Source organism: Myotis daubentonii, chromosome 19, assembly GCF_963259705.1.
Source record: "Myotis daubentonii chromosome 19, mMyoDau2.1, whole genome shotgun sequence".
In the NCBI taxonomy this organism is placed as follows: Eukaryota; Metazoa; Chordata; class Mammalia; order Chiroptera; family Vespertilionidae; genus Myotis; species Myotis daubentonii.
This window is the reverse complement of record NC_081858.1, coordinates 5,147,615-5,174,627: the sequence shown is the minus strand read 5'-3', so window position 1 is coordinate 5,174,627 and position 27,013 is coordinate 5,147,615. Positions and strand designations below refer to the sequence as shown.

The following is a 27,013-nucleotide window of genomic DNA, read 5'->3' as shown; positions in this document are numbered from 1 at the left end:
TAACGTTCTCATTATTCCCATTTCCTTCTTTTTGGAGTTGTGTGCCTCTGACTGGTCAAATTGTAAGGGGCTCTGGGTTCATGAGAGTAGATGATCAAGAAGAAAATGCAGAAATGTAAACAGAAAACTTCTGGTTACATGATTAACCTGATGACTTGTTTATGGAAGTTCAAAAATACATTATAAGCATTTAAGGATTGGTTCAAAACCTTGCCTTGACTCTTGGGATAGTTCCATAAACTGTTAGTTATTGATAAGATTCGCTAGGCACTTACTAAATGCCACACGTTGTGCTGACAACTTAAAAGGCATTATTAGTTCATTTAATGCAACATGCCTATAAAGTGTATTCCTTTTATATTTATCCCCCTTTACAGATAAGAAAAATGAGATTCAAACAGCTAGTAAATGACTGCTGGGATTTAAATCCAGACCTGACCTTGCTCCCTACCCTCTCAAGACCTTGCTTTTCAACCACTTAATGGTTCGGTTAGCCTCCCTAAACCAGAGGAAATAACCTCTGAGGGATGGATACCTTTGTAATCATTAGGGCACCTCTGCCCTAGATAAAAGTCCTCAACCAAGAAACTACCATACAGGAAAGAGCCTCTTTGGAGCAAGAAGCCCCACCCTGGGCACACACACCCAAATCCACCCAAAAGGCCCTTAACCCCCTGAAAGGAGGTCTGCACTGCACAGCAGGGAGACCCAGCTCTTGGGATAATCCCTTAAATCAGAAGGAACCCCTCTCCCATTCCTGAGGAACCTCTCCCGATATTTAAAAGGACAGGCTACATAATTTGCGGGTCCCAGTGCAAAAATAAAATGTGGGATCTCTTGTTTAAATAATAATAACAGGTCGGAAGGAGGAGGAAAAAAAAAAACAATTTCAAGAATGAGACAGTAGCGCATTAAATCAAGTCCAGGGGTTCCCTCTTCTGTGACTGCATTGGCCATTTGCCTAGGTTGCCGGCCCTGTTTCAGAGATCCATTCAATGAAGGGATTGGCCACCTCAGTGAGAATCCGTAAGTCCTTCTCACCTAGGGTGGACCCAACTATCCAAGAACAAATCTTGGAACAGCCTCCGTAAATTTGTAATCACTTCCCTTGGCTTGGACAGAAACTCCCTTCGCACCGGTCTAGCTGCTGGGTGGTTCTCCATAGCGCGGCCCAGCTCCACCTTCGGGGTGTGTGGGCCTCAACGCGTGCAGCCAGCCCATTGCCGGGGCAACAGACGCCACGAGCAGTGCATTGTGGTCTGCAACAAAATGCTGGAGAAAGATCCTGAGGGAACGATGGAGCTCGTGGACCAATGGGAGAGCCCTGGGGGCTGCGGAAAACCAATAGGAATGTTTGGGGGCGTGGATTGCAGAGCAGGGCGGAGCCTAGGCTCTAGGCGGCGGCGGCAGCTGGTGTGGGGCTGCTTAGATGCGCCACGGCTTCAGTAGCGACGGCCTCTCTAGCTGGGTCTGAGCCTCGCCAGCCCCTCCCCCAGGAGACTGTTGCAGTCGGCCAGCCGCTGCTCCACTGTGAGAGGCTCAGGGGCCCCGGGGGGGCTTCGCTGCCCGGTTTTGTACCCCGCCGGAGTTCTCCCGTGGTTGGATCGGCGCGGCCCGCCCTCCCTGAGAAGTGGGGTGGGGGGCGTCATCCGGGATGGCGTGGGGCGCGCGGAGCGGGCGGGGGAGCTGGCGTATGGCAGGCGCAGTCCACACCCCCTGCCCCCCATCTCCTCACCCCTTGCTTGGGCCTCCTTCCTCAGGTAACCATGTGCGACCGAAAGGCGGTGATCAAAAATGCCGATATGTCGGAGGAGATGCAACAGGACTCCGTGGAATGTGCCACTCAGGCGTTGGAGAAATATAACATAGAAAAGGACATTGCGGCCCATATTAAGAAGGTGAGGCTGGGGCGCGGGGCGGGGGCTCGGGCTGATCGCGCGCAGCTGGCGGGAGTCACAACTTCTTGTCCGGGTCATGCATCCCCAGAGCGCCTGGCAGAGATCCCTGAGGGCACGCGGGGCAGCTTGGGTGTAGAGTCTTCCAGAAAGAATGCAAGCGAATTTTGCGCTCCTCTTGGGAAGACCAGAACCCCGGCGCCTCAAGTTTTTTTATTACCCAGCTCCGCGGGGGAAAGCGCCACCTAGCAACGGTTTCTAAGACCAGGGAGCAGCGGGTCCCCCCTTCTGCACGATTTCTGCGCGGAAGATCCATCTGGGTGCTCTGGAGGGGGAGCTGCGTGGGAGTGCCCAGCCAGCCGGAGGGAGATCTTGCCAGCCTTCCCGTGGGGAGTTGAGTCGGCAGATGAAAGTGGGTGGGAGTGGTGGTTGGGGGGCTGGGGTGGGCGCTTGGCAAAGGACGGGCTGTAGAAAGCTGCTGGCAGAACTGCCAACGTCCCCAGCTCTGGTTTCTGGAAGGGAAGGTAACCTAAGCTGTGACAGGGTTCCAGTCGGGAATAGGAAGATGACTTCAGATGGAATAGAAACAAAGACCATTTTTTGACAAACGCAGTAAGAATGTTATTCTCCTCAATCTAAAACATGTTCGTGCTGCACTCAAGAGTAGCCAAACCACAGACTTGTAATAATTTTGGAGATAAGGGTTAATTTTGGCGCCTGTTTACAGTCACCTGGTTAAGAAATTAACAGGGCATTCTAGTTAGTTCCCAAACCTCTTGGGGTAGGGAAAATAGGGGAACAGTGTCCCTGCAACTTGCTATCCTGTAGGCCAGGTGGTACGCCAGCAGCAAGACAGACGTGAAAAGGAGGGCTCTTGAAATTACAATGAAGGATAAAATTTTTTTTTTTTTTTTTTGTAAGGATAAAATTTGACCAGGTGGTTGTCAGATTCTGTTTCCAGCATTCTTTCTATAGGAGTAGTGGCCAGATGTCTAGTCTCTTTAAATTAAAATGTTGATCCACAGTGGTGCGAATTGAGACTTTCTCCTTTTGGAAGTCTTTCCTTATCAAGGATACTGGAGTGCCGTTAAGGAAATGAGTTATAATGGGGTACTTTGAGCTAAACATTTACCATTTTCTTAACGTTTGGGGGTGCATGACAAGGATTGTTAATTTCTGTGTACAAGTAAGAACAAGGTAAACTGGAACTGTTGATGTTACCGGCTGTCAGTGGATATTTTGGAAGTTCATTTGCCGTAACAAATGCTCAGTCTTTGAGGCTGCCCTTTCTGCCTTTTACATCCCAGCCCCCTCTGCCAGCTTAGCACAGATTGCAAGTATGTTTGCATTAATGCACCATGTAGGCGACTTGGAACTGGAAACATTCTTTCATTCTAAGAATTTGCAGATGCTAACGTTCCTCCTCTCTGCCCAGCAGGCTCTGACCTCTGACTTAGCACTAAAATTCTAGTATTCTTTTTCTCCACCGCCCCCTTCCCCAGGAGTTTGACAAGAAGTACAACCCCACCTGGCACTGCATCGTGGGGAGGAACTTCGGTAGTTACGTGACACATGAAACCAAACACTTCATCTACTTCTACCTGGGCCAGGTGGCCATTCTTCTGTTCAAATCGGGTTAAAAGCATGGACTGTACTACACACCCAGTGATCCATCCAAAAATAAGGATTGCAGCCTAAATTCCAAATACCAGAGACTGAAATCTTCAGCCTTGCCTAAAGGAACACCTTGATCTTGAACCTTTATTGTGTTGTTTTGTACAGGGTATTCGCTGTACTCATTTGTTGTGGTTATAAAACAATTAGCAAAGAAGCTTACATTTGTATTTATTTTCTATTCCATACCTCTCTGCCCCATGTTTTTTCTCCTCAAAATCCATTCCTTTCCCAAAATAAAATTTGCCGGAGAACTGTGTGTGATAATTTGTTCAACTAATCTAGGGTTAAAGGTGGCCCTTAACCATCTAGGTCATTGGGGGTGAGTCCTAGAAGTAAGTTTCTGTGGAATATAGTAGACTAGCCTATTCAGTTATGTGGAATATAGTAGACTAGCCTATTCAGTTTATGTTTTATTTTTGATGTTTTTATTGATCTCAGAGAGGAAGGGAGAGAGAGAAACATCAATGAGGAGGGAATCATTGATCGGCTGCCTCCTGCACACCCCACACTGGGGATTGAGCTCAAAACCTGGGCATGTATCCTTGACCAGAATCGAACCCAAGACCCTTCAGTCACCAGGCTGACGCTCTATCCACTGAGCCAAACCAGCCAGGGCTAGCCTATTCAGTTTAACTCATGCATCTGCAACTGTTATGCATGATAGAATGAATACTCAGAAGTGCATGTCAGAAACTTTTGGGTTAAGTCTTATTCCTAACCTGGTAAATACTGTGTTTAGGTGCTCATTTTGTTGAAAGATGTTGCCATAGAGCCCGGCTGGCATGGCTCAGTGGTTGAGCATAGACCCATGAACCAGGAGGTAATGGTTCAATTTCCGGTCGGGGCACATGCCAGGGTTGTGGGCTTAATCCCCAGTGCCGGGCCTGTAGAATGCAGCCGAACAGTGATTCTCATCTTTGATGTTTCTCTCTCTCTATGCCTCTCCCTCTGGGGGGGGGGGTGGGGGGGGGGAGGTGTTGCTATTGGTGGTGATAATGCAGAACTCCTTTATATAAGCTTTCTATGGCTGTAAAATGTGAAAATAAGGTGATAGCCCTAACTGGTTTGGCTCAGTGGATAGGGTGTCTGCCTGCAGACTGAAGGGTCCCGGGTTCGATTCCGGTCAAGGGCATATACCTTGGTTGCAGGCATTTCCCCAGTGAGGGGTTGTGCAGGAGGCAGCTGATCGATGTTTCTCTCTCATCGATGTTTCTAACTCTATCCTTTCCTCTCTGAAAAAAGTCAATAAAATATATTTTAAAAAATCAATAAAATATGTTAAAAAAAAATAAGCTGATAACGGGCTAATGAGAAATTTGGTCTCTGGGCTATTCCCCCTCCCTGCCAGGCCCCAAAAGGATACTGTAAAGATTAATGTCCTGACCAGTTTGGCCTGCAGACTGAAGGGTCCTGGGTTCGACTCTGGTCAAGGGCATATGCCTGGGTCACATGCTTGATCCCTACTAGGGGGCATGCAGGAGGTGGCCGATCCATGATTCTCTTTCCTCGATGATGTTTCTCTCTCCCTCCCTCTCCCTTCCTCTCTGAAATCAATAAAAATAAAAAGTAAAAAAAAAAATAAAAAGATTAAAGGTGGGCCCTAGCTGGTTTGGCTCAGTGGGTAGAGTGTTCGACTTCGGACTGGAAGGTCCCGGGTTCAATTCCGATCAAGGGTGCATGCCTGGGTTGCAGGCTCCATCCCCACTAGGGGTGTGCAGGAGGCAGTTGATCAATGATTCTCATCATTTATGTCTGTCTCTCCCTCTTCCTTCCTATCTGAAATCAATCAAAATATATTTTTTAAAAAAGATTAAAGGTGGTTTTAAAAGGGAAAAAGTTTTTAGCAGCAGCCCTCCATGCAGGAATTTAAATGTGTAAGCCTGTTGTGCTGTGCTTAAACTAGCTGTGGTCAGAAACCCAATTAACAAATGTGAATTGAAATTTCCATTAAAAGACCCAGTATAGCCTTCATTAAAGGTTTCCTGCCATCAATTTTAGGAAGACTTGTCTTTTTTCCTCCCCCTATCAAATTGTTTTATTAGGTTAAACAACTTAAAGACTTCAGTTGTTTATTTTTAAAATTTATTAATTTGAGAGAGGCATTGATTTGTTGGTCCACTTATTCATTGGTTGATTGTTTTATGTGCCCTGAGTGGGGATTGAACCCGCAACCTTGGTGTATTGGGACAGCGCTCTAACTAAGCTGCCCAGCCAGGGCTATAAAGACCAGCTTTTTAAGAAAAGCAAACATGGCAGCCTTATCTTATAGGTAGAAAGGAAATACTCCAGAGGCTGAAACAATACGCATCCATCTTGGGAAGTTGCAAGGAAGGTCAGGACTTTCTAGTTATCCTATGCTCAGTGTTCACATGAGGGAAGGCTTTTTGTTTTAGAGCTTGGGTCTGTGAGATACAATTAGGATTTCTGAGCAGCCGGGCTATTGCTATAAGAAGTGGGTGATAGATTTTAATTGACAGGTGGTGATTCCATCTTAAGAGCAGTATTAGGTTGGTAACATCTTTGGGAGGATCGTTTTCTTTTTTCATGTGTATATCTTTATTGATTTCAGAGAGGAAGGGAGAGGGAGAGAGGAACATCAGTGATGAGAGAGAATCATGGATCGACTGCCTCCTGCACCCCCACTACTGGGGATCGAGCCCGCAACCCAGGCATGTGCTCTTCACCGGAGTTGAACCTGGGACCCTTCAGTCCACAGGCCGATGCTCTATCCACTGAGCCAAACCAGCTAGGGCAAGATTGTTTTTCTTTACCAGAACTTGGAGTTTTAGGATTCCTAGTGAACTTGAGCTGTGTTAGGACTGAGAACATTTTCAGTCTGTTCATATAAATACAAGCAGCTGGACATTAGGGGTTCTGACTTGATTAGGCCCTTATCTGTTTGCCAGGACTGGCAGTTTTAAACTTATTATTTTTAAAATATATTTTTATTGATTTCAGAGAGGAAGGGAGAGGGAGGGAAAGAGGAGAAATATCAGTGATGAGAGAGAATCGTTTATTGGCTGCTTCCTGCATGCACTGGGGATTGAGCCGGCAACCTGGGCATGTGCCCTGAACAGGAATCGAACCATGACCTCCTCGTTCATAGGTCGATGCTCAATCATTGCTGGCCAGGCTTACCTTATTTTTTTATTAAGATGTGAAGAAACCACATTGCTGTGGAGATAGGACTGCGTTGATGTTTTATGAAGTTCCCTCTAGTGCCTGCTCCTTGTTAATTTCAAAGGCCCATAGGCTCCAGCTTGGGGGAGGAGGGGAAGTTAGCTAAAGTTCGTATAAGGTTTAGCATTTTATTAAGTGCTTAGTTGCTGTCTGTGAGATGGTTGCATATAGGTAGCTATATCGGAAAGCTTTTCAGTGACAGGCAAAATCTTCAGTGAAGGTACATAAATGACCCCTACTGTGCTAGGGAAAGAGGCAGGCTGTTCAAATAGCCCTGATCTAAGTTATCTACAATTAAACTGCCAGCCAACTCACAGGTTGGTTTCTGCAATTCTTAGCAAGGCCCCACAAAAACCTTAAGCTTTATCCAGATCAAAAATAGGGCCTCATTTTAACATCAATTACTATATTAAGGATACAAGAGCTCTGCCCAGCTCTGCCCCCATGTACTGGAGGAGGTTAGGCTAGATAAATACTTTTCAAACATTTTTTACTATAAAATCCTTTCTTCAAATATATTCTGACAAAGAAGCTTTCTAAGACATAAAAGCTGGAGTTTGCTGGTATTTATTCTTTCAAGGATTTGTTGTTTTCATGATAGGCACAAGGGAACAATAGTGGCTTTTGGTAGAAGAGCATTGAATGAATGATGGCAAATGTATTTCCCTCAAGAAAAAAATTTACAAATACCATACAAATTGTAAACTCATTTAGAGGTTCAGTACATAATTCTACTTGTGATCGTTAGCCCTGACGGGCCTTGGCTTTGGCCCTTAACCAGTCCTAGGCTGAAAGATTGCCTCAGGTCCAGTTAGGAAGCTTTCTAGTTCAAATCATTAGATTCAAATGATCCATTGTCCTGGAAGTCAGAACCAGCAGAGAAACTACAAACACACTCCAGACTGAGCTTCAGTGCTGGCTTAACCACACGCTGCACAGCTGAGGAAAAATAGCAGGAACTGAGCAAAAACTACAGGCACAATACCTTGGGGAGAAGGCCTGCAGGAAGCAGTTCCTAGTGAAAGCTGAAATAAAGTGACAGGAATTTGTTTCTTCCACTTTGAGACTGGTCACATCAGAACATGAGTCCAAGGCACATATCCTTAAGAGGAGATGTTCTGTTGCTGGTCACACCAGCCTGATTACCCTTGAGCTGCAGGCTTTTGACAGGATGGGAGTGGTTCATGCTCCAGGATGGTGACGGAGTTACAGTTTGAAGCCAGAGTGAATGGCCACGATGCCTGATGTTAGACTTTCATAAGTCACTTTCTGAAAACCTGCATCTTCTATCATCTCCTTGAACTCCTCCTAAAACACAAAGGGAGATACGGCAAGGATCACCTCGATTTCACCTTTCAGGCCTTTGTCATAAGTTACAGAAGTTTTGTACCTGAGCTGGGAACTGTCGAATACTCTCTACAAGGTATTGGTAGGACTTCCAGTCTTTTGCAATAACCTCTCCCATGACAGGAATAACCTGGAAGCTATAGAGATCATAAAGCCTAAACAAAAAGGCAAAAGATTAAGATTAGAACATGCCCCTTGGTGAGAAGCAAGAAGATCTAAGCCTGGGATCATAAACTCAGATGCCTAGAGGGTCAAGCAAGTACCTAAAATAAGTGAAGTGGTCCAGGTGCAAGGTCAGGAGGGAGCAATACGGATGTGGTGACAGGCACAGTTAGGAAGTACCATGAAAGTGGAGAAGGGAGAGTTACTGCTCAGCTCTGACCACGGACATGTGGGAATACGGCTTACTCAGAGTTGCTATGTTTTCTGATTTCTCAGGTGAAGCTGGAAATCCAGATTTTTATGTAAATTTTTATGAATTGTAAATATGGACATCTAAATCAACTTATTCAAATGCCAGGACTCAAAATCTATGGACAGACTGAAGCCTCTGGTTGCTGGTTTGAGACTCTTCTGGCCTAGATGTTGTCATTCAGGAGTGGCTGACAACATCTGCCCTCTGAGGTGGCACTATCCCTCAGAGAGTCAGTCTCTGAGGCTCATGCTTCTTGCTTACTGGCTACTTTCTATACATTTTGGAATGGGAATCCTTGGCTAAACAATGAGAATCAAGCCCTGTTAACAATACCAACCTGGACACAAGGGGATTGGTCACTTGGCTAAACTCCAGGCAGAGAAACCGTCCTCCAGGTTTCAGGACCCGATGAGCTTCCTGGAGTGCCTGAGTGAGAAAAGGAACAAAAGAACACATTCCTCAGCAGACTCACTCAATTCCATGAGGCTGAGACAGCTTTAGCGTCTGTGGACATTATAAGTTATTTCCCACTGATCCTTTGTTCATGCTCAGTTGGGGAGATGTAATAGCAGGCATCCAAGCAGGACCCCCACCCTGATCTGGGACACCCTTCAGGGCAAACCAGCCGGCCCACACCCGTGCACCAGGCCTCTATCCTATATAGTAAACGGGTAATATGCAAACTGACCCTAACAGCAGGACTGGGAATGACTGGTCACTATGACACACACTGACCACCAGGGGGCAGATGCTCAATGCAGGAGCTGCCCTCTGGTGGTCAGGGCGCTCTCACATGGGAGGAGCTCTGCTCAGCCACAAGCCAGGCTGATGGCTGCCAGTACAGCGGTGGTGGTGGGAGCCTCTCCTGCCTCCTCAGCAGCGCTAAGGATGTTCAACTGCAGTTTAGGCCTGCTACCCACTGGCAAGTGGACATTCCCCGAGGGCTGCCGGGCTGCCAGAGGGATGTCTGATTGCCATCTTAGGCCCAAATCCCCGGGGAGCGGGCCTAAGCCAGCTGGTGGTCATCCTCTGAGGGGTCCCAGACTGCAAGAGGGCACAGGCCGGGCTGAGGGACCCCCTCCCATCCCCCCCGAGTGCACAAATTTTTGTGCACCGTAGTAATAATAAAAACTTGAGAGTATTTGCTTAGGAAATTTTCAATATTCAGTATTTTTAGAAGTGTCAATGAAGTACTGATGGGGTGGTCATAATAATCTGGCCACTCAGTGTATATATATCTATAAATATAAAATCCTAAGTGACTGAACAACTGAATGACTGGTTGACCGGTTCCTATGATGGGCACTGACCACCAGGGGGCTGACGCTCAATGCAGGAGTTGCCCCCCTTCCCCCCCCCCCGCGCCCCCCCCCCCCGGTGGTCAGTGCGCTCCTACAAACAACCTCCTGTGTGAACCAACCTCCGCGGTCCCTCCCCCTGGCTGGCCAGCGCCTCCCCACCACCCCCTGATCGGCCCCAATTGTCAGCCAGGCCAAGGGACCCCACCCATTCACAAATTTGTGCACCGGGCCTCTAGTGTACATATAAAAGAGAAGGTTACTTGATATAAACAGATTCAGATTGGTACAACCCCCACCAAGGTCAATTTTTGATTATCAAAATCACAATGCATATTCTCTTTGATCAAGCAATTTTACATTAACGAATCTATCTTATAGAAATGCTTCTACTATGGAAATGACATGCAGCACTATTTGAACAGCACAAGATTAGAAGCGTCTTTTTTTTTTTTTTTTAAATATATTTTATTGATTTTTCACAGAGAGGAAGGGAGAGAGACAGAGAGTCAGAAACATCGATGAGAGAGAAACATCGATCAGCCGCCTCCTGCACATCTCCCACCGGGGATGTGCCCGCAACCCAGGCACATGCCCTTGACCGGAATCGAACCCGGGACCCTTGAGTCCGCAGGCCAACGCTCTATCCACTGAGCCAAACCGGTCTTGGCAAAAGCGTCTTAACCATTAATGAGAGACTGGTTAAATGATGGAACTTCTATGCAAATGGAATCCATGCAGCTACTGAAAAAAGGAAGAGCCATGTTCTTTATGCACTGACATGGCAAATCTCTAAGATATGTATATTTTTAATATATTTTTATTGATTTCAGAGAGGAAGGGAGAGGAAAGAGAGACAGAAACATCAATGATGAGAGAATCATCGATCGGCTGCCTCCTACACGCCCCCTAGTGGGGATCGAGACTACAACCTCCACATGTGCCCTTGATTAGAATCGAACCCGGGACCCTTCATTCCGCAGGCTAACGCTCTATCCACTGAGCCATACCAGCCAGGGCTCTTCCACTTCTTTTTAATTAAAAGAAATAATAAACTGACTACAGACACAGGACAGATCACAACAGCCAAGCTAAAAAGCTAAAGACCACCATAAAGGGTGGCCCAGCAAAGCAGAAGAATCAGGAAACCGGAGCCCATATTACTGAACCGAAACTGAGGCCCTGTACATTGTCTTCAAATGATAAAGTGGAAATAAAGAGTTGCATCAGATTAAGAACTGAACATTCCCTTCTCTCTATAGAGGAACCACGAATCTATTAGCTACCTTCTGCCAAAATAGCGTTTGAGTGCTTTTTTCTACGTCAACCTCAGAAATGCCACTAAGCTTCTGCAAATTCTCAGGGTCGGATGGCTTCACAAGTGAGAGGAAACAGATGAAATATCAGAGCAAGACGGACAGTCTCAAAGAAATAAATACCAACCCAAGCAACAAAGGCTTCTATGGGATCTGCTCTATTTGGTCCTCATCAATTTTGAGAGTAGGAATATTGGCAACTTAAAGGATTGAGGCCCCTGACTCTGAAACAGTCATTCCACTCAAGAGCCGAACCCAGAAAAGAATCTCTCCATCTTTTTTCATTCTGCGGAGCCATACCAGGAGAACTAATATCCTGAGATGCAGCCATTCGTACCCGATCAATGTGTGTGACATTCCGGATTCCAAAGGCAATGGTGTAAACATCAAACTTGTCATCATCAAAGGGTAGTTCTTCAGCATCTCCCAATACCCAAGCAAGTCCTGAAAGAGAAAATTAGTTTTCGTCTTAGTCTGGTAGCTGTCTCTCCTGCACCCAGGAAATTGCCAAACCTGAGGAGGCGGGCTTGGGAACCCCCCAATTTGTGGTCACCCAGGCAGAAGTTGGACAGCCTGGACACCCCATTTGTGGCTGGATTCTGAAGTGGGGGCAGTTGTGAGGCTGAGCCCTTAAACATGTTGAATCTGATGCTAACTCTTGGTAGTTATGTGTCAGAATTGAACTGAACTGTCAGACACCTCCTTGGTGTGGAAGAATTGAAGAACTGATTGGTGATGGGCAAACATCACATTTGGTGTCAGAAAACATCACCTGACTTCTCCCTTGGATTCTTGGCTACTGTCTTCATGGGTGACCTCTAATCCTGAGGAGTTGAAGCTGGTGTCCTTGAAGTTTAGGGAAAGTCCTTCGCCCAAGACCCTAAGTGAAACCTGACACCCTGAAGCAGCTTTTACGTGGCTAAGTGTTTTGTACAGTGTTCTGTGGTTAGGAGCCCAAATCCTGGGGTTAGACTGCCTGGGTTCTAATTCCAGCTTCACCATTTATTTAAATATATTTTTATTGATTTCAGAGAGGAAGAGAGAGGGAGAGAGAGATAGAAACATCAAAGATGAGAGATAATCATTTATCAGCTGCCTCCTGCACGCCCCCTACTGGGGCTCAAGCCTGAAACCGAGGCATATGTCCTGACCAGGAATTAAACCGTGACCTGGTTCGTAGGTTAATGCTCAATCACTGAGCCACATTGGCTGGGCAAGTTTCACTATTAGCTGTATGATCTTGAAAAAACTACTCTGCCTCAGTTTCCCCATCTGTAAAATGGAGTTAACAATAACACCCACTTCAGAGGGTCACTGGAAGTACTCTAAGTACAGAATTTAGCATTGTTATATTGATTCTGTCAGAGTCTTAGAGAATGAAAGTGTCTAGTCCAGGGGTGGGCAAACTTTTTGACTTGAGGGCCACAATGGGTTCTTAAACTGGACCAGGGGGCCAGAACAAAAGCATGGATGGAGTGTTTGTGTGAACTAATATAAATTCAAAGTAAACATCATTACATCAAAGGGTACGGTCTTTTTTTTTTTTAGTTTTATTCATTTCAAATGGGCCGGATCCGGCCCGCGGGCCATAGTTTGCCCACAGCTGCTCTAGTCCCTAAGTCTGGTCATGAATTCAGAAATTACCTAAGGGAGCCCCATAGCAGAGAGGCTGTGTCCCCTAAGGATCCTGATTCAGCTTGAACATTATTCCATATGCAGTGAATCAGACATTAATATATGACATAAAAGGAACACTCTATAGAGGAAGGCAAATGAAAATAGCCTTTCTGGCCCTAGTTAGTTAGGCTCAGTAAATAGAGTTTTGGCCTGTGGACTGAAAGGTCTCCGGTTGGTACCTTAGTTGCAGGCTGAATCCCCAGCCAGCTGGGTGCGTGTGGGAGACAACCAATTGATACGTCTTTCTCACATTGATGTTTCTCTCTGTCTCTCCCCCTTCCTTCCACTCTCTCTAAAAAAATTGATGGAAAAAATATCCTCAGATGAGGATTAATAACAACAAGACAACTGTACTATCCGGCATTTAATGATTCCTATGCAGGTCGATTAGTCTTGGCAGTTAGGAGAGCCTGAAGGGCAAGCTATGTTACAGACGAGATGATTCCAGAAATGGAACGTTACTTATCATTTCTGTCTTTGTTTGCCATTCTGTATGGCTGAGTACCAGAGCGAAAGGAAACACGTTTTCCAGTAGGAGTAAGGAAACATAGTGGCTTTGTCTAAGAACACTAGGGACTGTTTGCCTCCTGGTCAGTGTTGATGGTGAACAAAAGAGCCCTTCATCTTGGGGGCCCCGTGGGCTGCCCCTGTGTGGGCAGCTGTTCTGAGGGGGAGGAGGAGAAAGAATTGAGCTAAAATAACCACAGACACTCCTTGGGGGGCGGGAAGGAGACAAGTGCTGATGACGGAGGGACTGGCTTTCTCTGTGTACAGCCTGCCTCTCACAGTGGCTGCCTGCCGGGCTTCCAGCATGGGCGAGGGCAGGCGGCGGCTCTGGAAAACTCGGCAAACATGGTGCAGCTGCAGGGTCACCACTTCTACCGGAAAATATTGTGGGGAAAGTAGAACTTCAAAATAGCAAAACAAACAGAAAGCCAGATGTAAAATGTATGTTGTTGTTTTTCTGAACAGACTGAGATACATGCTTCTAAAGTGTACATCTTTAAGCGAGGCCACAAATTGTCCATTTTGTGGCTGCGGTGGCTTCCCGGAGCTCAGAGTCCCCTAGCTGCTGCAGAGTGCTGTGGCTTAGGAGGACAGTCAGTGCTCACTCACATCGCCGACAGGTTCTTGGAAACTACGTCTTCAAGTGAAATGATGGGTAACGAAAACCCATCTGACCATAGGCTAACTGATATAAACAAGAGTTAAGTCCTTACAGCATCTTTCTGGCCATAAAAACATCACCCAACTTCTAAAGAAAGGTTCAAAGCCATTTTAATATTGAACAATGAAATAAAGGTGAGCCATAGGTACTGAGTTTAAGAAAAATTACTAAAAACAAATCAGATAATGATTTTCCAATTTAATGATTCTGGTTCCGGATCACAAGTGGCCGGAGCCTGTCCCGGGAGCTCAGGCAGGAAGGTGACACTAGCCCTGGGCAGGACACCCTCCATCACAGGGCCTCTCACACACCCGCCCTCACTCAGGTTGGGACAATTATCACAGGCCAGTTCACCTCCGTGCACTTGGGATGTGGGAGGAAACTGCAGTACCTGGAGAAAACACAGACATGGGGAGAACATGCCAACTCCACACAGACGGTGGCCCTGGCCAGGAATCAAACCTTTTCCTCTCGTCATTGTTATAACAAAACAACATTGAACCAAAAAAAAAAAAAAAAAAAAAGTTGTTTTTTTTTTTGTTTGTTTGTTTTCTTAAAATATATTTTATTGGTTTTTTACAGAGAGGAAGGGAGAGGGACAGAGAGTTAGAAACATCGATGAGAGAGAAATATTGATCAGCTGCCTCCTGCACACCCCCTACTGGGGATGTGCCCGAAACCAAGGTACACGCCCTTGACCAGAATCGAACCTGGGACCCTTCAGTCCGCAGGTCGACACTCTATCCACTGAGCCAAACCGGTCAGCGCCAAAAAAAAAAAAAAAGTTTTATTCTAGCCCAACCAGTGTAGCTCAGTGGTTGAGCATTAACCTATGAACCAGGAGGTCATGGGTCGATTCCCAGTGAAGGCACACGCCCAGGCTGCGGGCTCAATCCCAGTGCGAGGCATGCAGGAGGCAGACGATCAATGATTCTTTCTCATCATTGATGTTTCTATCTCTCCCTCCCTCTCCCTTCCTCTCTGAAATCAATAAAAATATATTTTTAAAAATTTTATCCTAGGACTCACTGTACTGTTTACAGGTGCTAAGAGCTGGGGGCTGTCAGCTAACTACACTCCCGTGGCTGAAGGGCAAGTCCCCTTTTTAAGGGCAGTGCCCCTTCTCGGCTTCCACATCGATCAAAGCATCCTAGTGCTAACAGGGAAGTGGAGTGGCTCAAGAACAGGACGCCGGTCATGGGGAGGTGCCGGGAATCGAAAGCACAACTTCTGTCTCAGGGTCCAGGGGCTGAGATCAGAAGACTCGGCTCCAACTGGAGATCTGCCACCTAAGTTGTGTTTCTTGGGGAAGGCATGTAACCCTTTTGGGCCTCGGGCAGCTCCCTGGTCACAAAGGGCTGGTCATCGAACTCTCTAGGCTGCTGAAATGATGTGCATGAAACCACACACTGGATCCGCCCCCACAAATGACCTTCCACTCCTTCCTAGCGTAAGTTTCTAAAGCAGGAAAGTAAAGCACGTCAACATTCCCCTCCCATCTCATTGTATAAACATATAAGCACGTCCTCTGTGCACTTTCTGTGGGACTTGCCAGTTTTGTATCCTTGGGCACAGGCTTTCTTCCTTCCAATCTTCAGCATCTCCTTGTTGATGTCACAGACCACGACGTGGGAACCGTTCAAGGAATCCTCTTCATTCTGGTACTTTTGGGCAATTTCTTCCCAGGATAAATTCTGCTGGGTCCTTAACTGCCTCTTCTGCTTTCTCCGGTGCTGGGCCTGAATGTAATTAAGGAACCGGAATGCAATGTCACCTGTGGGAAGCCAGGAGGAAAGATGGAAGCATAAAGACAAAGCCCAGCATGTCCTAGCTCCGAAGGGACAACAGGGCACAGGAGTTGCGGAGTGTACGAAAATGAAGTTTGGACTCATCTCCACGGTAACTGTTATTTTTTAACTTCTAAGGTTCTTTAGAAAACTTTATTTAAAAATGGCATAAATAATGTATGGACATATTCTTACTATAAAAGACTATCTCAATTTTTAGAATAAAACATGAACTTTGCATTCTCTGTCCATACCTTCTCCAGACTTTACAAGTATTCAGAGTTTAGTGTACAGCCTTCTAGTCTTTTTCTAATAATTTTTATGGAAATAACATAGTTACAAGCAATAATTCCCTGTCCCACCCCCACATCTCTCTCCCAGTTCAGTTCTCCAGAGACCATCTTTGCAACTCTTTTAGCTGTTTCTTCTATAAGTTACAGCTATTTCTTTCCTTAGCAAATTATGATATCCTGTTCCCCCATCTCTGCTTGCCTCTACTCAATATATTCATATCACTTTTCACAGTTCCTCAGAATACCTGGGTAACCTAGCATAATAAACGAATCAATATTTGATTTCCTATTCCGTCAACCACAGATGACTCCCTTCAATCTTCCATCCTATGTACTTCTACTCTGTCAAGACTGGTAACATTTTGTTTGTTTTACAGCTATAATTGAGCCTTCTGAGCTATGTTGGTGGTTTCAGTCTAAAAGCTGAAAATCAAAGTGTTTAAATAATGTGACCAGGTAAATACTGTTCCGGCAAAGCGAGTGCTTGCTGAAATCACATTTTCTTTTTTATTTTTTTTAAATATTTTTTTATTGATTACAGAGAGGAAGGGAGAGAGAGAAACATCAATGATGAGAGAGAACTATTGATAGGCTGCTACCCGCACACCCCCTACTGGGGATCAAGCCCGCAACCCAGGCATGTGCCCTTGACCGGAATCGAACCTGGGACCCTTCAGTCCGCAGGCCGACGCTCTATCCACTGAGCCAAACCAGCTAGGGCTAAAGCAACTGCTTTTTTTTTTTTTTTAATATTTTATTTTATTTTATTTTTAAATATATTTTATTGATTTTTCACAGAGAGGAAGGGAGAGAGATAGAGAGTCAGAAACATCGATGAGAGAGAAACATCGATCAGCCGCCTCCTGCACATCTCCCACTGGAGATGTGCCCGCAACCCAGGCACACGCCCTTGACCGGAATCGAACCTGGGACCTTTCAGTCCGCAAGCCGACGCTCTATCCACTGAGCCAAACCGGTTTTGGCATGCAACTGCTTTTTGAAGGATAAATTGGTTATTTCTAATTTTTTTAGTATTACTAAAAATGATGCAGTGAGCATATTTATAGTTATATCTTGGTTGGTTGTTTTTGTTAATCCTTACCCAAGGATATTTTTCTATTGATTTTAGAGAGTGGAAGGGAGGCGGGGAGACAGAGAAAGAAACAGCGATGTGAGAAAGACACATTGATAGGTTGCCTCCCACACACGGACTCATCAGGGCTGGGGATTGAGCTTGCAACCGAGGTAAGTGCCCTTGACTGGAATCGAACCCAGGACCCTTCAGTCCTCAGGCTGATGCTCTATCCGTTGATCCAAACTGGCTAGGGCTAGCTATATCTTCTTAAAATGTCTTTTAAAATATATGGGATTAGCCAAAACCGGTTTGGCTCAGTGGATAGAGCGTCAGCCTGCGGACTGAAGGGTCCCAGGTTCGATTCCGGTCAAGGGCGTGTGCCTGGGTTGCGGGCACATCCCCAGTGGGAGATGTGCGGGAGGCGGCTGATCAATGTTTCTCTCTCATCGATGTTTCTAACTCTCTGTCTCTCTCCCTTCCTCTCTGTAAAAAATCAATAAAATATATTTTAAATAAATAAATAAATAAATAAAATATATGGGATTACCTTTTAATTACATTTTCTAAATGGGCAGTTGTCAGCATGAAGTGATGCTACTGGTCATGGTCACCGGAGATGGAGGCAGCTCCGACTGAACCCCTTCTGTACGTTATCTTTGTGCCATGTTTTTAGATTCGCTATCTAAAATTATAATTGTGGGATCCTACTATAAACATGTTACACTTTGATAGATTCTGCTAAATTGTCTGTCCTCCACTGAGCAGGACTTTCTTTCTGCCCTCTAAGATTCATCTGGGGAGAGGACTGTGTCAATAAAGCCACATTTGTTTCAAACATGGAGATTATTCTACTACTAGGGGCCCGGTGCACGAAATTCGTGCACTGGGTGTGTGTGGGGGGAGGAGTGTCCCTCAGCCCAGCCTCCCCCCTCTCACATACTGGGAGCCCTCAGGCATTGACTCCAGCCCAGGCCTGACGCCTCTGACAGAGGCGTCAGGCCTGGGCTGGGGGCAGAACCAGTGATGGGGGGAAATGAGGGTCCCTTGCTGGGCGGGAGAGCGGGTTGGGGGCGAGTCGCCCTGCCGGCCCGCGTGATCGGGTCCCGGGCGACCACCGGCACTCACGCCCCCAACCCGCTCTCCTGGGTTGAGGGCGTGAGTGCAGGCAGATGCCGCAGTCAACCCGCGGGCTCGCATCCCAGTTTGCCGGCCGGATCGGGTCCCGGGCGACCGCTGGCACTCACGCCCCCTACCCGCTCTCGCGGGTTGGCGGCGTGAGTGCAGGCGGACGCCGCAGCCGCCTCACCGGCCCGCGTCCGGGTCTACCGGCGGGATCAGGTCTCGGGCGACTGCTGGCACTCACACCCCCAACCTGCTCTCTGATGGCGCTGTACCATCCTGCCTGCAATATGCAAATTAGCCGCCATCTTTTTTGGCGGTTAACTGCCATCTTAGTTGGCAGTTAATTTGCATATCTCACTGATTAGCCAATGAAAAAGGTATCGGTCGTACGCCAATTACCATTTTTCTCTTTTATTAGTATAGGATAATTTATTATACATTTTTCTGTTGGTACAACACTATTGCATTATATTATACATTGTAATGCACATTTAACATGTACATTAGCCATGTAATGATATCACCAAGAGGTAATTTAGAAACCTGTGATACTTTCCCCGAATGTCTAGTGTGCACCAAAGGAGCATGCAGCTACAAACGAGCTGCTGATATCTGGTGTGACAATGGATTAAGCAGGAGAAGCTGCCTAGAAAGCTTATAGAATATGATAAAAGGCATCCTCCCAGCCCCAGGAAAGATGTTAAAGGTGGTCAAAGGTCAAACAAAAGGTAAAAGTCACCCTGACCGGTTTGGCTCAGTGGATGAAGCGTCGGCCTGCAGACTGGGGGGTCCCGGGTTTGGTTCTGGTCAGGGGCGTGTACCTTGGTTGCGGGCACATGCCCAGTGGGGAGTGTGCAGGAGGCAGCTGATCGATGTTTCTCTCTCGTCGATGTTTCTGACTCTCTATCCCTCTTCCTTCCTCTCTGTAAGAAGTCAATAAAATATATTAAAAAAAAAATAAAAAGGTAAAAGTCGTTTAGATGGTAAAATGTCACAGGAGTAAAAAACTGGTCTTTTCACTTTGTAATCTGTGCACTTTAGGAAAGTGACAGGCACGAAGCTGACATTCTGTGCTTTTGATTGACATTCAGTGGAAAAAAAAAAAGAGTGAACCTTTCTTAGAAGCGTGTTGATTTTCAACAACCATCTTCAGGCTAATGGTAGGTGAGGTGGCTCATTCCAACAGGAGACACCGATCTGTGTAAAAGGTGCTCAGTGGTACCTGGGGATGCTAACGTGGACATTACCTGTGCCTCCAGCGACATCGAGGAGCTGCGTCCCAGGAAACGGGTGCATTCTCCAGAGCAGCAAGTCCTTCCACACACGATGGATGCCAAGACTCATCATATCATTCATCACATCATACTTCTTGGCCACACTCTCAAACACCTGATAGACTGACATGGGAGAAATACAACGTAATTGTGCTACTGACAAGTTTCACTTGGAAAGTCCTACATGAAAGAGAAGGAAGCTTTGTCCCCCCTGAAATTGCCCGTCTTTCCAAAGTGAACCTAAGCCATAATGCTTCATGTCCAAACCTACACCTTAGCATCCCCTCTTTATAAAAGGTTTATATTACTTCATATAAAAAATCAACCTCTTTCCTACTGTCTTAGTTATCTTAGGACCATTACTTTGTAATCATGCCACACACATACTTGGTACTAAACAGATTTGTTTCTTAGAGGATAGGGGTGAAGGTGGAATTTTTTCTAATGGTTATTATAGTGAGGCAACAAAACCCATTAGAAAGACACACGGCTAATGGATGGGAAAGCCTCGGGCCATCTCTGCCTGTGACGCCGAGAAAAACCTCAGGTACAATTCGGTGGGCAGGTGGATGGCAGGATGCGAATCAGGGTTAAGTTACATTGTGGAGGGTCCTCGTGAATCATCTCCATAGGATCAAGGCAGAATGTGGAGTCTGGGCTAGCTGGAAAGAGAGGAGTTTACTTTAAGACACAGGCTACATTTACTAGTAACTTCTTTGCCCCTCAGTTTCTCTGCCCATAAGATGAGAAAGTCAGTGCCCGTCCCTCCCGACCTCCCTGCCACAAGGCTGAACTAGGTAGTGGAGGGGAGATGCTTTGCGTTTTTCGGATGAAATGTACCACATAGATCCAAAACATGACTGCCCTCGGCTGAGTCTGCGGACCACAGAATTACTCCTTGAACTCAATCTTGAATGCCTATTCTCCACCCTGGGATCTCCAAGGTTGCTTTTTCCTTTTTTTTTGTAATCCTCACCTGAGGATTCCATTGATTATTAGAGAAAGTGGAAGGGAGGGAGAAGGAGAGATAGAGAGAAACATCGAGGTGTAAGAGACACATCGATTGGTTGCCTCCTGCACGCACCCCGACCAGGGCCAGGGCACCTGCAACCAAGGTATGTGCCCTTGACTCGAATTGAACCTGGGACCCTTCAGTCTCAGGCCGATGCTCTATCCACTGAGCAAAACTGGCTAGGGTGCTTTTTCTTTCTGAGCATCTTTTGAGGAGTCGAGGAACACAGGCTCAAACCACTGTGTATAACCACCCCTAGCTTTGCATGGTTCCAAAATGCATGAATTTCAGTTACTATGGTTTAGTTAAATAATACCAGTCCCCCAATAACATCTTTAAGATATAGCCGAAACCGGTTTGGCTCAGTGGATAGAGCGTCGGCCTGCGGACTGAAGGGTCCCAGGTTCGATTCTGGTCAAGGGCATGTGCCTGGGTTTCGGGCACATCCCCAGTGGGAGATGTGCAGGAGGCAGCTGATCGATGTTTCTCTCTCATCGATGTTTCTAACTCTCTATCTCTCTCCCTTCCTCTCTGTAAAAAACCAATAAAATATATTTTTAAAAAAAAGATACAATGGCATACTAACTGTAACTGCATAAAGTATAAACTTCACTCGCACTTCTTCAGTCCAGAAAGTACTATATAAATAACAGATGTGCATCACGATCGATAACCAGTCATGTAACTTCTTTCATAGTTTGTAAGTGTCACTACCAGTTGTTCAGTTCACACACAGACAGCAAAGCAGGTAGTTGTGTTACCTCCTTATCTCTGTTGAAAACATGTGGCATTTTAAAAAACTGGGTAATTAAGAGGAAACTGGCCAACAAAAATGAAAGCGCAGCAAAGAAACAAAAAGTGCCCTAACCCGTTTGGCTCAGTGGATAGTGTCGGCCTGTGGACTGAAGGGTCCCGGGTTCGATTACGGTCAAGGGCATGTACCTTGGTTGCAGGCACATAGCCAGTAGGGAGTGTGCAGGAGGCAGCTGATCAATGTTTCTAACTCTCTATCCCTCTCCCTTCCTCTCTGTAAGAAATACTAAAAAACAAACAAAAAAACAAAAACAAAAAGTGATAATGGTGGAAGTGAAATTTAAATAGATGTCAATGGAGTTGTCGGAGAAACGGCTGACCGTGGAATGCTGACACTGCCGTCCTTCAAGAGACTCCAGATGCAGCCAGATCTTTGTAAGATGAACTTACTGACATAAATGAGGATGTGGCTGTGATGAAAACGTTAAAGATGCCCCAGAGGAAACGATGCCAGCAAAAAAAATTCACATTAAAGGAATTCTTGGAGCTATTTCATGACATTGAAAGTGAAAGGATAAAATGTTAGAAACTGACTGAAACTTAGGAAGGAGTATGGCAATTTGCCAACGCATAGAGAAGATGCCCTCTCCCTACTGCAAATTAAATGCTGAGAAGGTAGCAAACACTGTGCAAGCTATTGGTACATTTTTTACAAAGAAATAACAGAACTTAATGGTTGGGGAGCACACGAGACTTGGTTGGAAAGTTGTAAGGAGGACATTCTGAGAGAATGGAAGTGTGTGGAAGGCCGCCTGCCCTGTTTATTGGAATTCCAACTTACAGGAGAGTTAGGGGTGTTGAAGGCAGCGCCCCTAATTATTCCTTGACCTTTCCAAACAAGTCTGTGCACGTGCAGACCCCCGGGTGTTTACTGGAATCCTTATGCTTAATCCCTGGATGCCCTTACTTAAAAGACACTACAAACACATGTGTCCTCCCAATATTACTTACCCTGCTGATTGTATCTAAAAGATAAACTTTAGCCCTAACCGGTTTGGCTCAGTGGATAGAGCGTCGGCCTGGGGACTGAAGGGTCCCAGGTTCGATTCCGGTCAAGGGCATGTACCTTTGTTGTGGGCACATCCCCAGTAGGAGGTGTGCAGGAGGCAGCTGGACGATGTTTCTAACTCTCTATCCCTCTCCCTTCCTCTGTAAAAAAAAATCAATAAAATATATTTTAAAAAAATAAAATAAAAGATAAACTTTATCTCAAACTGCTGGTCCAATAGAAGCCTAACGAGGCAGGCAATCCAGGCTGCTTGGTCCCTTGGGCCAGGAAACCCCTTAGCCCTCTCTTTCACAGTGAAACTGTGGAGTAAACTGTCCGTCCCTCTTCAGGGGCTGCTGGTCAGCCCCCGCAAGGTGGTGCCCCGTGTGAGAAGCTCCGGCACTTAATTCTCAACATTTCTAATTTTTTAATTATAATTTTAATTAAAGAATTTAAACTTAAATTTAAAAATTCTAATTATATTAATTGAATTAAAACTAACATAATTATATGTTAATTATGCCAAAGAAATATTAACTTTACTGTCTTTCGATTTCCCTATATATTTATAACTGACACAGAGGTTTGCATGTTCAATCATTTTCAAAGTCCATGTAATAATTATAATTCCCCCCATTGATTATTAAGATCATTGTGCATGATTTCAGCGTGCACAGTCGTTTTCACCATCCTGCCTGTATTTCTATCTTGGGTCTCCAATCTGGAAGCTGTATTTAGCTCAGTGGGTAATTCCTCCCCCTGCTTCTCATTGTGTGAAATGTTTCTATACTGTAAAGCAAACTACAGAGGTTAGGTATTATTAACATTTTGGAAGCAGCCCACCTGATTAAAATGCCAGCTCTGCAGCTTACTAGGGAATCTCGGGCAAGTGACTTATTATCTCTTTCAACAGTTTCTTCATCTATAAAACAACTGGGTTGTGTTTATAAGAATTAATATAGCCCTAACCGGTTTGGCTCAGTGGATGGAGCGACGGCCTACGGACTGAGGGGTCCCAGGTTCAGTTCCGATCAGGGGCATGTACCTTGGTTGCGGGCACATCCCCAGTGGGGGGTGTGAAGGAGGCAGCTGGTCGATGTTTCTAACTCTCTATCCCTCTCTCTTTCTCTCTGTAAAAAAATCAATAAAATATATATACTTTTAAAATATATCTTATTGATTTTTTACAGAGAGGAAGGGAGAGAGATAGAGAGTTAGAAACATCGATGAGCAGAAACATCGATCAGCTGCCTCCTGCACATCTCCCACTGGGGATGTGCCCGCAACCCAGGTACATGCCCTTGACCGGAATCGAACCTGGGACCTCTCAGTCCGCAGGCCGACGCTCTATCCACTGAGCCAAACCGGTTTCGGCAAAATATATATTTTTTAAAAAACTGTTCTTGTCCTTTCCCAGGCCTGTGTCACCGGGCTGGACTCCAAGAAACTGCTCAGTAATAGCTACTATTTATTGAACAATTACGAAGTGTCAGGCATTGTTCAAAATACTTTTAATGTATCAAGTAATCTAATTCTCGCAAGAACTCTAAGAAAAGTGCTACTATTCTTCCCACTTGGCAAATGTGGAAGCTGAGGTACAGAGAAGATACTTACTTTCCCTTTTCCTTTCTATAAAAACAGTGACCCGTTCTTTTAGCAGGAGGTTAACGTGGCTCTGCAGTCAGACCATCTGAATTGGAGTAATGGTCCCACCCCTTCCTGCGTTAAACTGCACACGCTCCCGATTAACCTCAAGTCTCGGGGTCCTCCTGGGTAACTTGGGGAACACAACGCCCACCACCAAGAGGTCGGAATGGAAACTGGACGTGTCTGCACGGCGCCTGGCACAGTGTAAACGCTAACTTGATGGGGTGGCCCGATCATTGCTCCGCTTAAAAAGAGGAGGCGTCCAAGCTCTGCAGAGTCGGGCCCGCCCCGGGGCTACAGCGCCGGAGCTCACATAGCACGACGTTAAGCCAACCCTTAGCGGGCAGAGAAACAGGCCCGCAGACGGCCATTGCCCTCCCCGCCCCCGCGCCCCTTCACCTTTGCCCCCCTTCTCCTCCTCCGACACAGTCTCAAACCCGAAGTGCGTTTCCGTTGCCCGTTTCTCTTGGGACAAGAGCCGCGCACCCAGCGGACTCCCTGGCCAGGAGCTTCGAAGCCCGGGGAGCCGGCAGCCCCGCATCACGCGCGACCACCCGCGGCCGCAGTAGCCCCATAGAGCGCAGCTCCTGGGGGCCGCCATCTTGACAGACGGCTGACAGCAGCCGGACCATACGTCACGTTGCGTCACTGGACGGCTGACGGCGGCCGGCCAGAGTCAGAATTAGTCGAACGCGTCCTGCATCCTGAAGTCGAGGAGTCATGCCTGATCGCTGGAATCCAGAGTCTACTTAGTCATCGAGTCCCCGAAGTCCTTTCTTTCTCTTCCCAAATTGAACACAACTCACCAGGATAAGCGGACCTTAGGGAGACCCCCCCCCCCCATCATCTCTCAGCGGCCACGTCTCTGAATCTTGCCAACCAGTGGTACCAGTGCCAATTTGCAAGATACCCAATAACTCCTGTTTTATGGTGAAGAAGAGGGGGCACTGAGGTACGGTGTGCTGAGAGGCTAAGATTCCAGGTCAGTTCTCGCAAACTTTGCCATGCATAAGAATCACCTGGTGTGAGCGTTTACAATGCAGAGTACCAGGCCCCCAATACTAGAGGTTTTGAATCAGCCAATCTGATACGGGTTTGGGGAATCTTTACTTGACCAAACTTTTCACGTGATTCTGACGCAAGGAATTCACAGACCACTCTTGAGAAACATATGCTAGACTACGCTGAAAAGTAAACATTGGAAGAAGTGGGAAGGATGGCTCTGGTATCTAGTTAGCAAGTCAGAACAAATCACCATCACGCTTCCTCCCCTCTGAGGCACAGCTACAGTTCCAGCTCCAGCTGGCACAGCATGGGTATTTTACCTCACACCCAGATTTCCCCATTCTTTTCTTTTTATGGAAAGGGTAATGTAGAGTCCGTCTTGTGCAAAAGAAGATGGGGGCGGTTTGATTCTCTTTTTAAGTGTATGTTTCCTGCAAATATTCCACAAGGACCCTAAGAAACTATTTTGGAAATGAAAATTTTCTTTCTGGTGTAATGTAGCCTGACAGATGGACACCTACCACTTTGTTTTGGAAGAACTGCAAGGGGATTTCTCGTCCCTTCTCTTTTATCTTTATGTGTGATAGATGGAATGATTCATCCACGTAATCAGAGTTCTCATATCTTTGTTAAAGGAAATATAAAAATTCATCAAGGAATCTTAGTATGTCTTCCAAATCTAGTCATGCATGAGAATGGACCTCAGGATTTGAGATGTTTCTTCTAAATATTAAATTTCCAGACCAACATTATGTAGGTATCCTCTCATTTCAGTATGATCTGTGGGGGCAAAAAACTGGAAAAGGTGAACCAAGATAAGGACTGGTGGAGGGCACATTAAGGAAATTTAAAAATATAAAATTAGCCCTGACTGGTTTGGCTCAGTGGATGGAGCATCGGCCTGCGGTCTGAAGGGTCTCAGGTTTGATTCCAGTCAAGGGCACATATGCCTGGGCTGCCAGCTCCATCCCCAGTGTGGGGCATGCAGGAGGCAGCCAGTCAATGATTCTCATCATTGATGTTTCTATCTCTCTCCCTCTCCCTTCCTCTCTGAAATCAATAAAAATATAAAAAATATATAAGATTAGTATCTACTTTTCTTTATCCCAGTTAAAACTGATAATTTTAAGAAACTGATCAGCTTATATATACTCATTAATGCTTTGTATAATGTGATGATTAATAAGAAGCCAAAAAAAGGCCCAATTACAGGAATCCAAGGATTTTGTCTACCTATTTATTTGTTCGTATTTGCTGAAATTCCACTCGACCTTCTATGCTCAGCTCAAGTGACACCACCTCTGGGAAGTCCTCTTTTATTCCTCTCAACTGTTTGTACTTCTCTCCTTGGAGCTTCTGCCCTGGTCAGCATTTGGTGTTAACTTTATTATAGCCCTTATCATGATCTTCCATTGTAGTTTCTTTTTTCTTTTCTTCATGTGAATGATATTGTATTTAGTCATTTTTGTTTCCAACTGGAACTCTGGGAATTCAAAATTAACATCCTTGTCTGTGAGCTTCTTGTAGACACCAGAAAAAGTTTTGATCTAGTCTCCCATATTGTTCTGTAGTGCTTTATCCAAACGAATTTTTCTGAGCTGGCTGCCATCCATTTCACCAGGATTCTTGTGGAGCTCCTGAGATGGGATGCTTTTGCTTATTTTTGTAGGCTTTTTCAAGTTGACGTAGGCGTAGGCAACTCTGAGCAATAAAGACAACATGCTTCCCACTAAACTATTTTTCATTTTTAAATATATTTTTATTGATTTCAGAGAGGAAAGGAGAGGGGAAGACAGATAGAAACATCAATGATGAGAGAGAATGATTGATCTGCTGCCTTCTGCACACCCACCCTGGGGATCAAGCCCGCAATCCCAGGCATGTGCCTTGACCAGGAATCAAATCCTGGTTCATAGGTGGACTCTCAACCACTGGGCAACATGGGCCGGGTATTGATCTAAGCTTTTTTAACCCATTCTCTCGTCTTTAAATTTGAGTTATTGTGAGGAATGCGATAATCTGTA

The 27,013-nt window shown here is 45.8% G+C and overlaps 2 protein-coding genes across 2 annotated transcripts; one reads left to right on the top strand and one right to left on the bottom strand.

The window, feature by feature from the left end:
- Positions 1-1,369: 1,369 nt before the first annotated feature.
- On the top strand, positions 1,370-3,823 carry DYNLL1 (dynein light chain LC8-type 1). Its single transcript, XM_059675811.1, has 3 exons — positions 1,370-1,530; positions 1,761-1,898; positions 3,398-3,823. Exons 2-3 carry the CDS (start codon positions 1,767-1,769, stop codon positions 3,533-3,535), a joined length of 270 nt encoding a protein of 89 aa, XP_059531794.1. The 5' UTR covers positions 1,370-1,530; positions 1,761-1,766; the 3' UTR covers positions 3,536-3,823.
- Positions 3,824-7,303: 3,480 nt separating this feature from the next.
- Positions 7,304-24,619, bottom strand: COQ5 (coenzyme Q5, methyltransferase). Its single transcript, XM_059676206.1, has 7 exons — positions 24,384-24,619; positions 19,498-19,647; positions 15,526-15,747; positions 11,466-11,572; positions 8,852-8,940; positions 8,143-8,254; positions 7,304-8,060 (listed from the first exon to the last, which is right to left on the bottom strand). Exons 1-7 carry the CDS (start codon positions 24,583-24,585, stop codon positions 7,959-7,961), a joined length of 984 nt encoding a protein of 327 aa, XP_059532189.1. The 5' UTR covers positions 24,586-24,619; the 3' UTR covers positions 7,304-7,958.
- Between the last annotated feature and the right edge of the window lie 2,394 nt (positions 24,620-27,013).

Excerpts from the sequence above, each read along its gene's own strand:
- DYNLL1 (XM_059675811.1), top strand. The coding sequence starts at position 1,767 with ATGTGCGACCGAAAGGCGGTGATCAAAAATGCCGATATGTCGGAGGAG. Across the intron at positions 1,899-3,397 it reads TTGCGGCCCATATTAAGAAG|GAGTTTGACAAGAAGTACAA; the intron begins GTGAGGCTGGGG and ends CCCCTTCCCCAG.
- COQ5 (XM_059676206.1), bottom strand. The coding sequence starts at position 24,585 with ATGGCGGCCCCCAGGAGCTGCGCTCTATGGGGCTACTGCGGCCGCGGG. Across the intron at positions 8,941-11,465 it reads ATGTCACACACATTGATCGG|GCACTCCAGGAAGCTCATCG; the intron begins GTACGAATGGCT and ends TTTCTCACTCAG. Across the intron at positions 8,255-8,851 it reads ACCAATCCCCTTGTGTCCAG|GCTTTATGATCTCTATAGCT; the intron begins GTTGGTATTGTT and ends CTTTTTGTTTAG.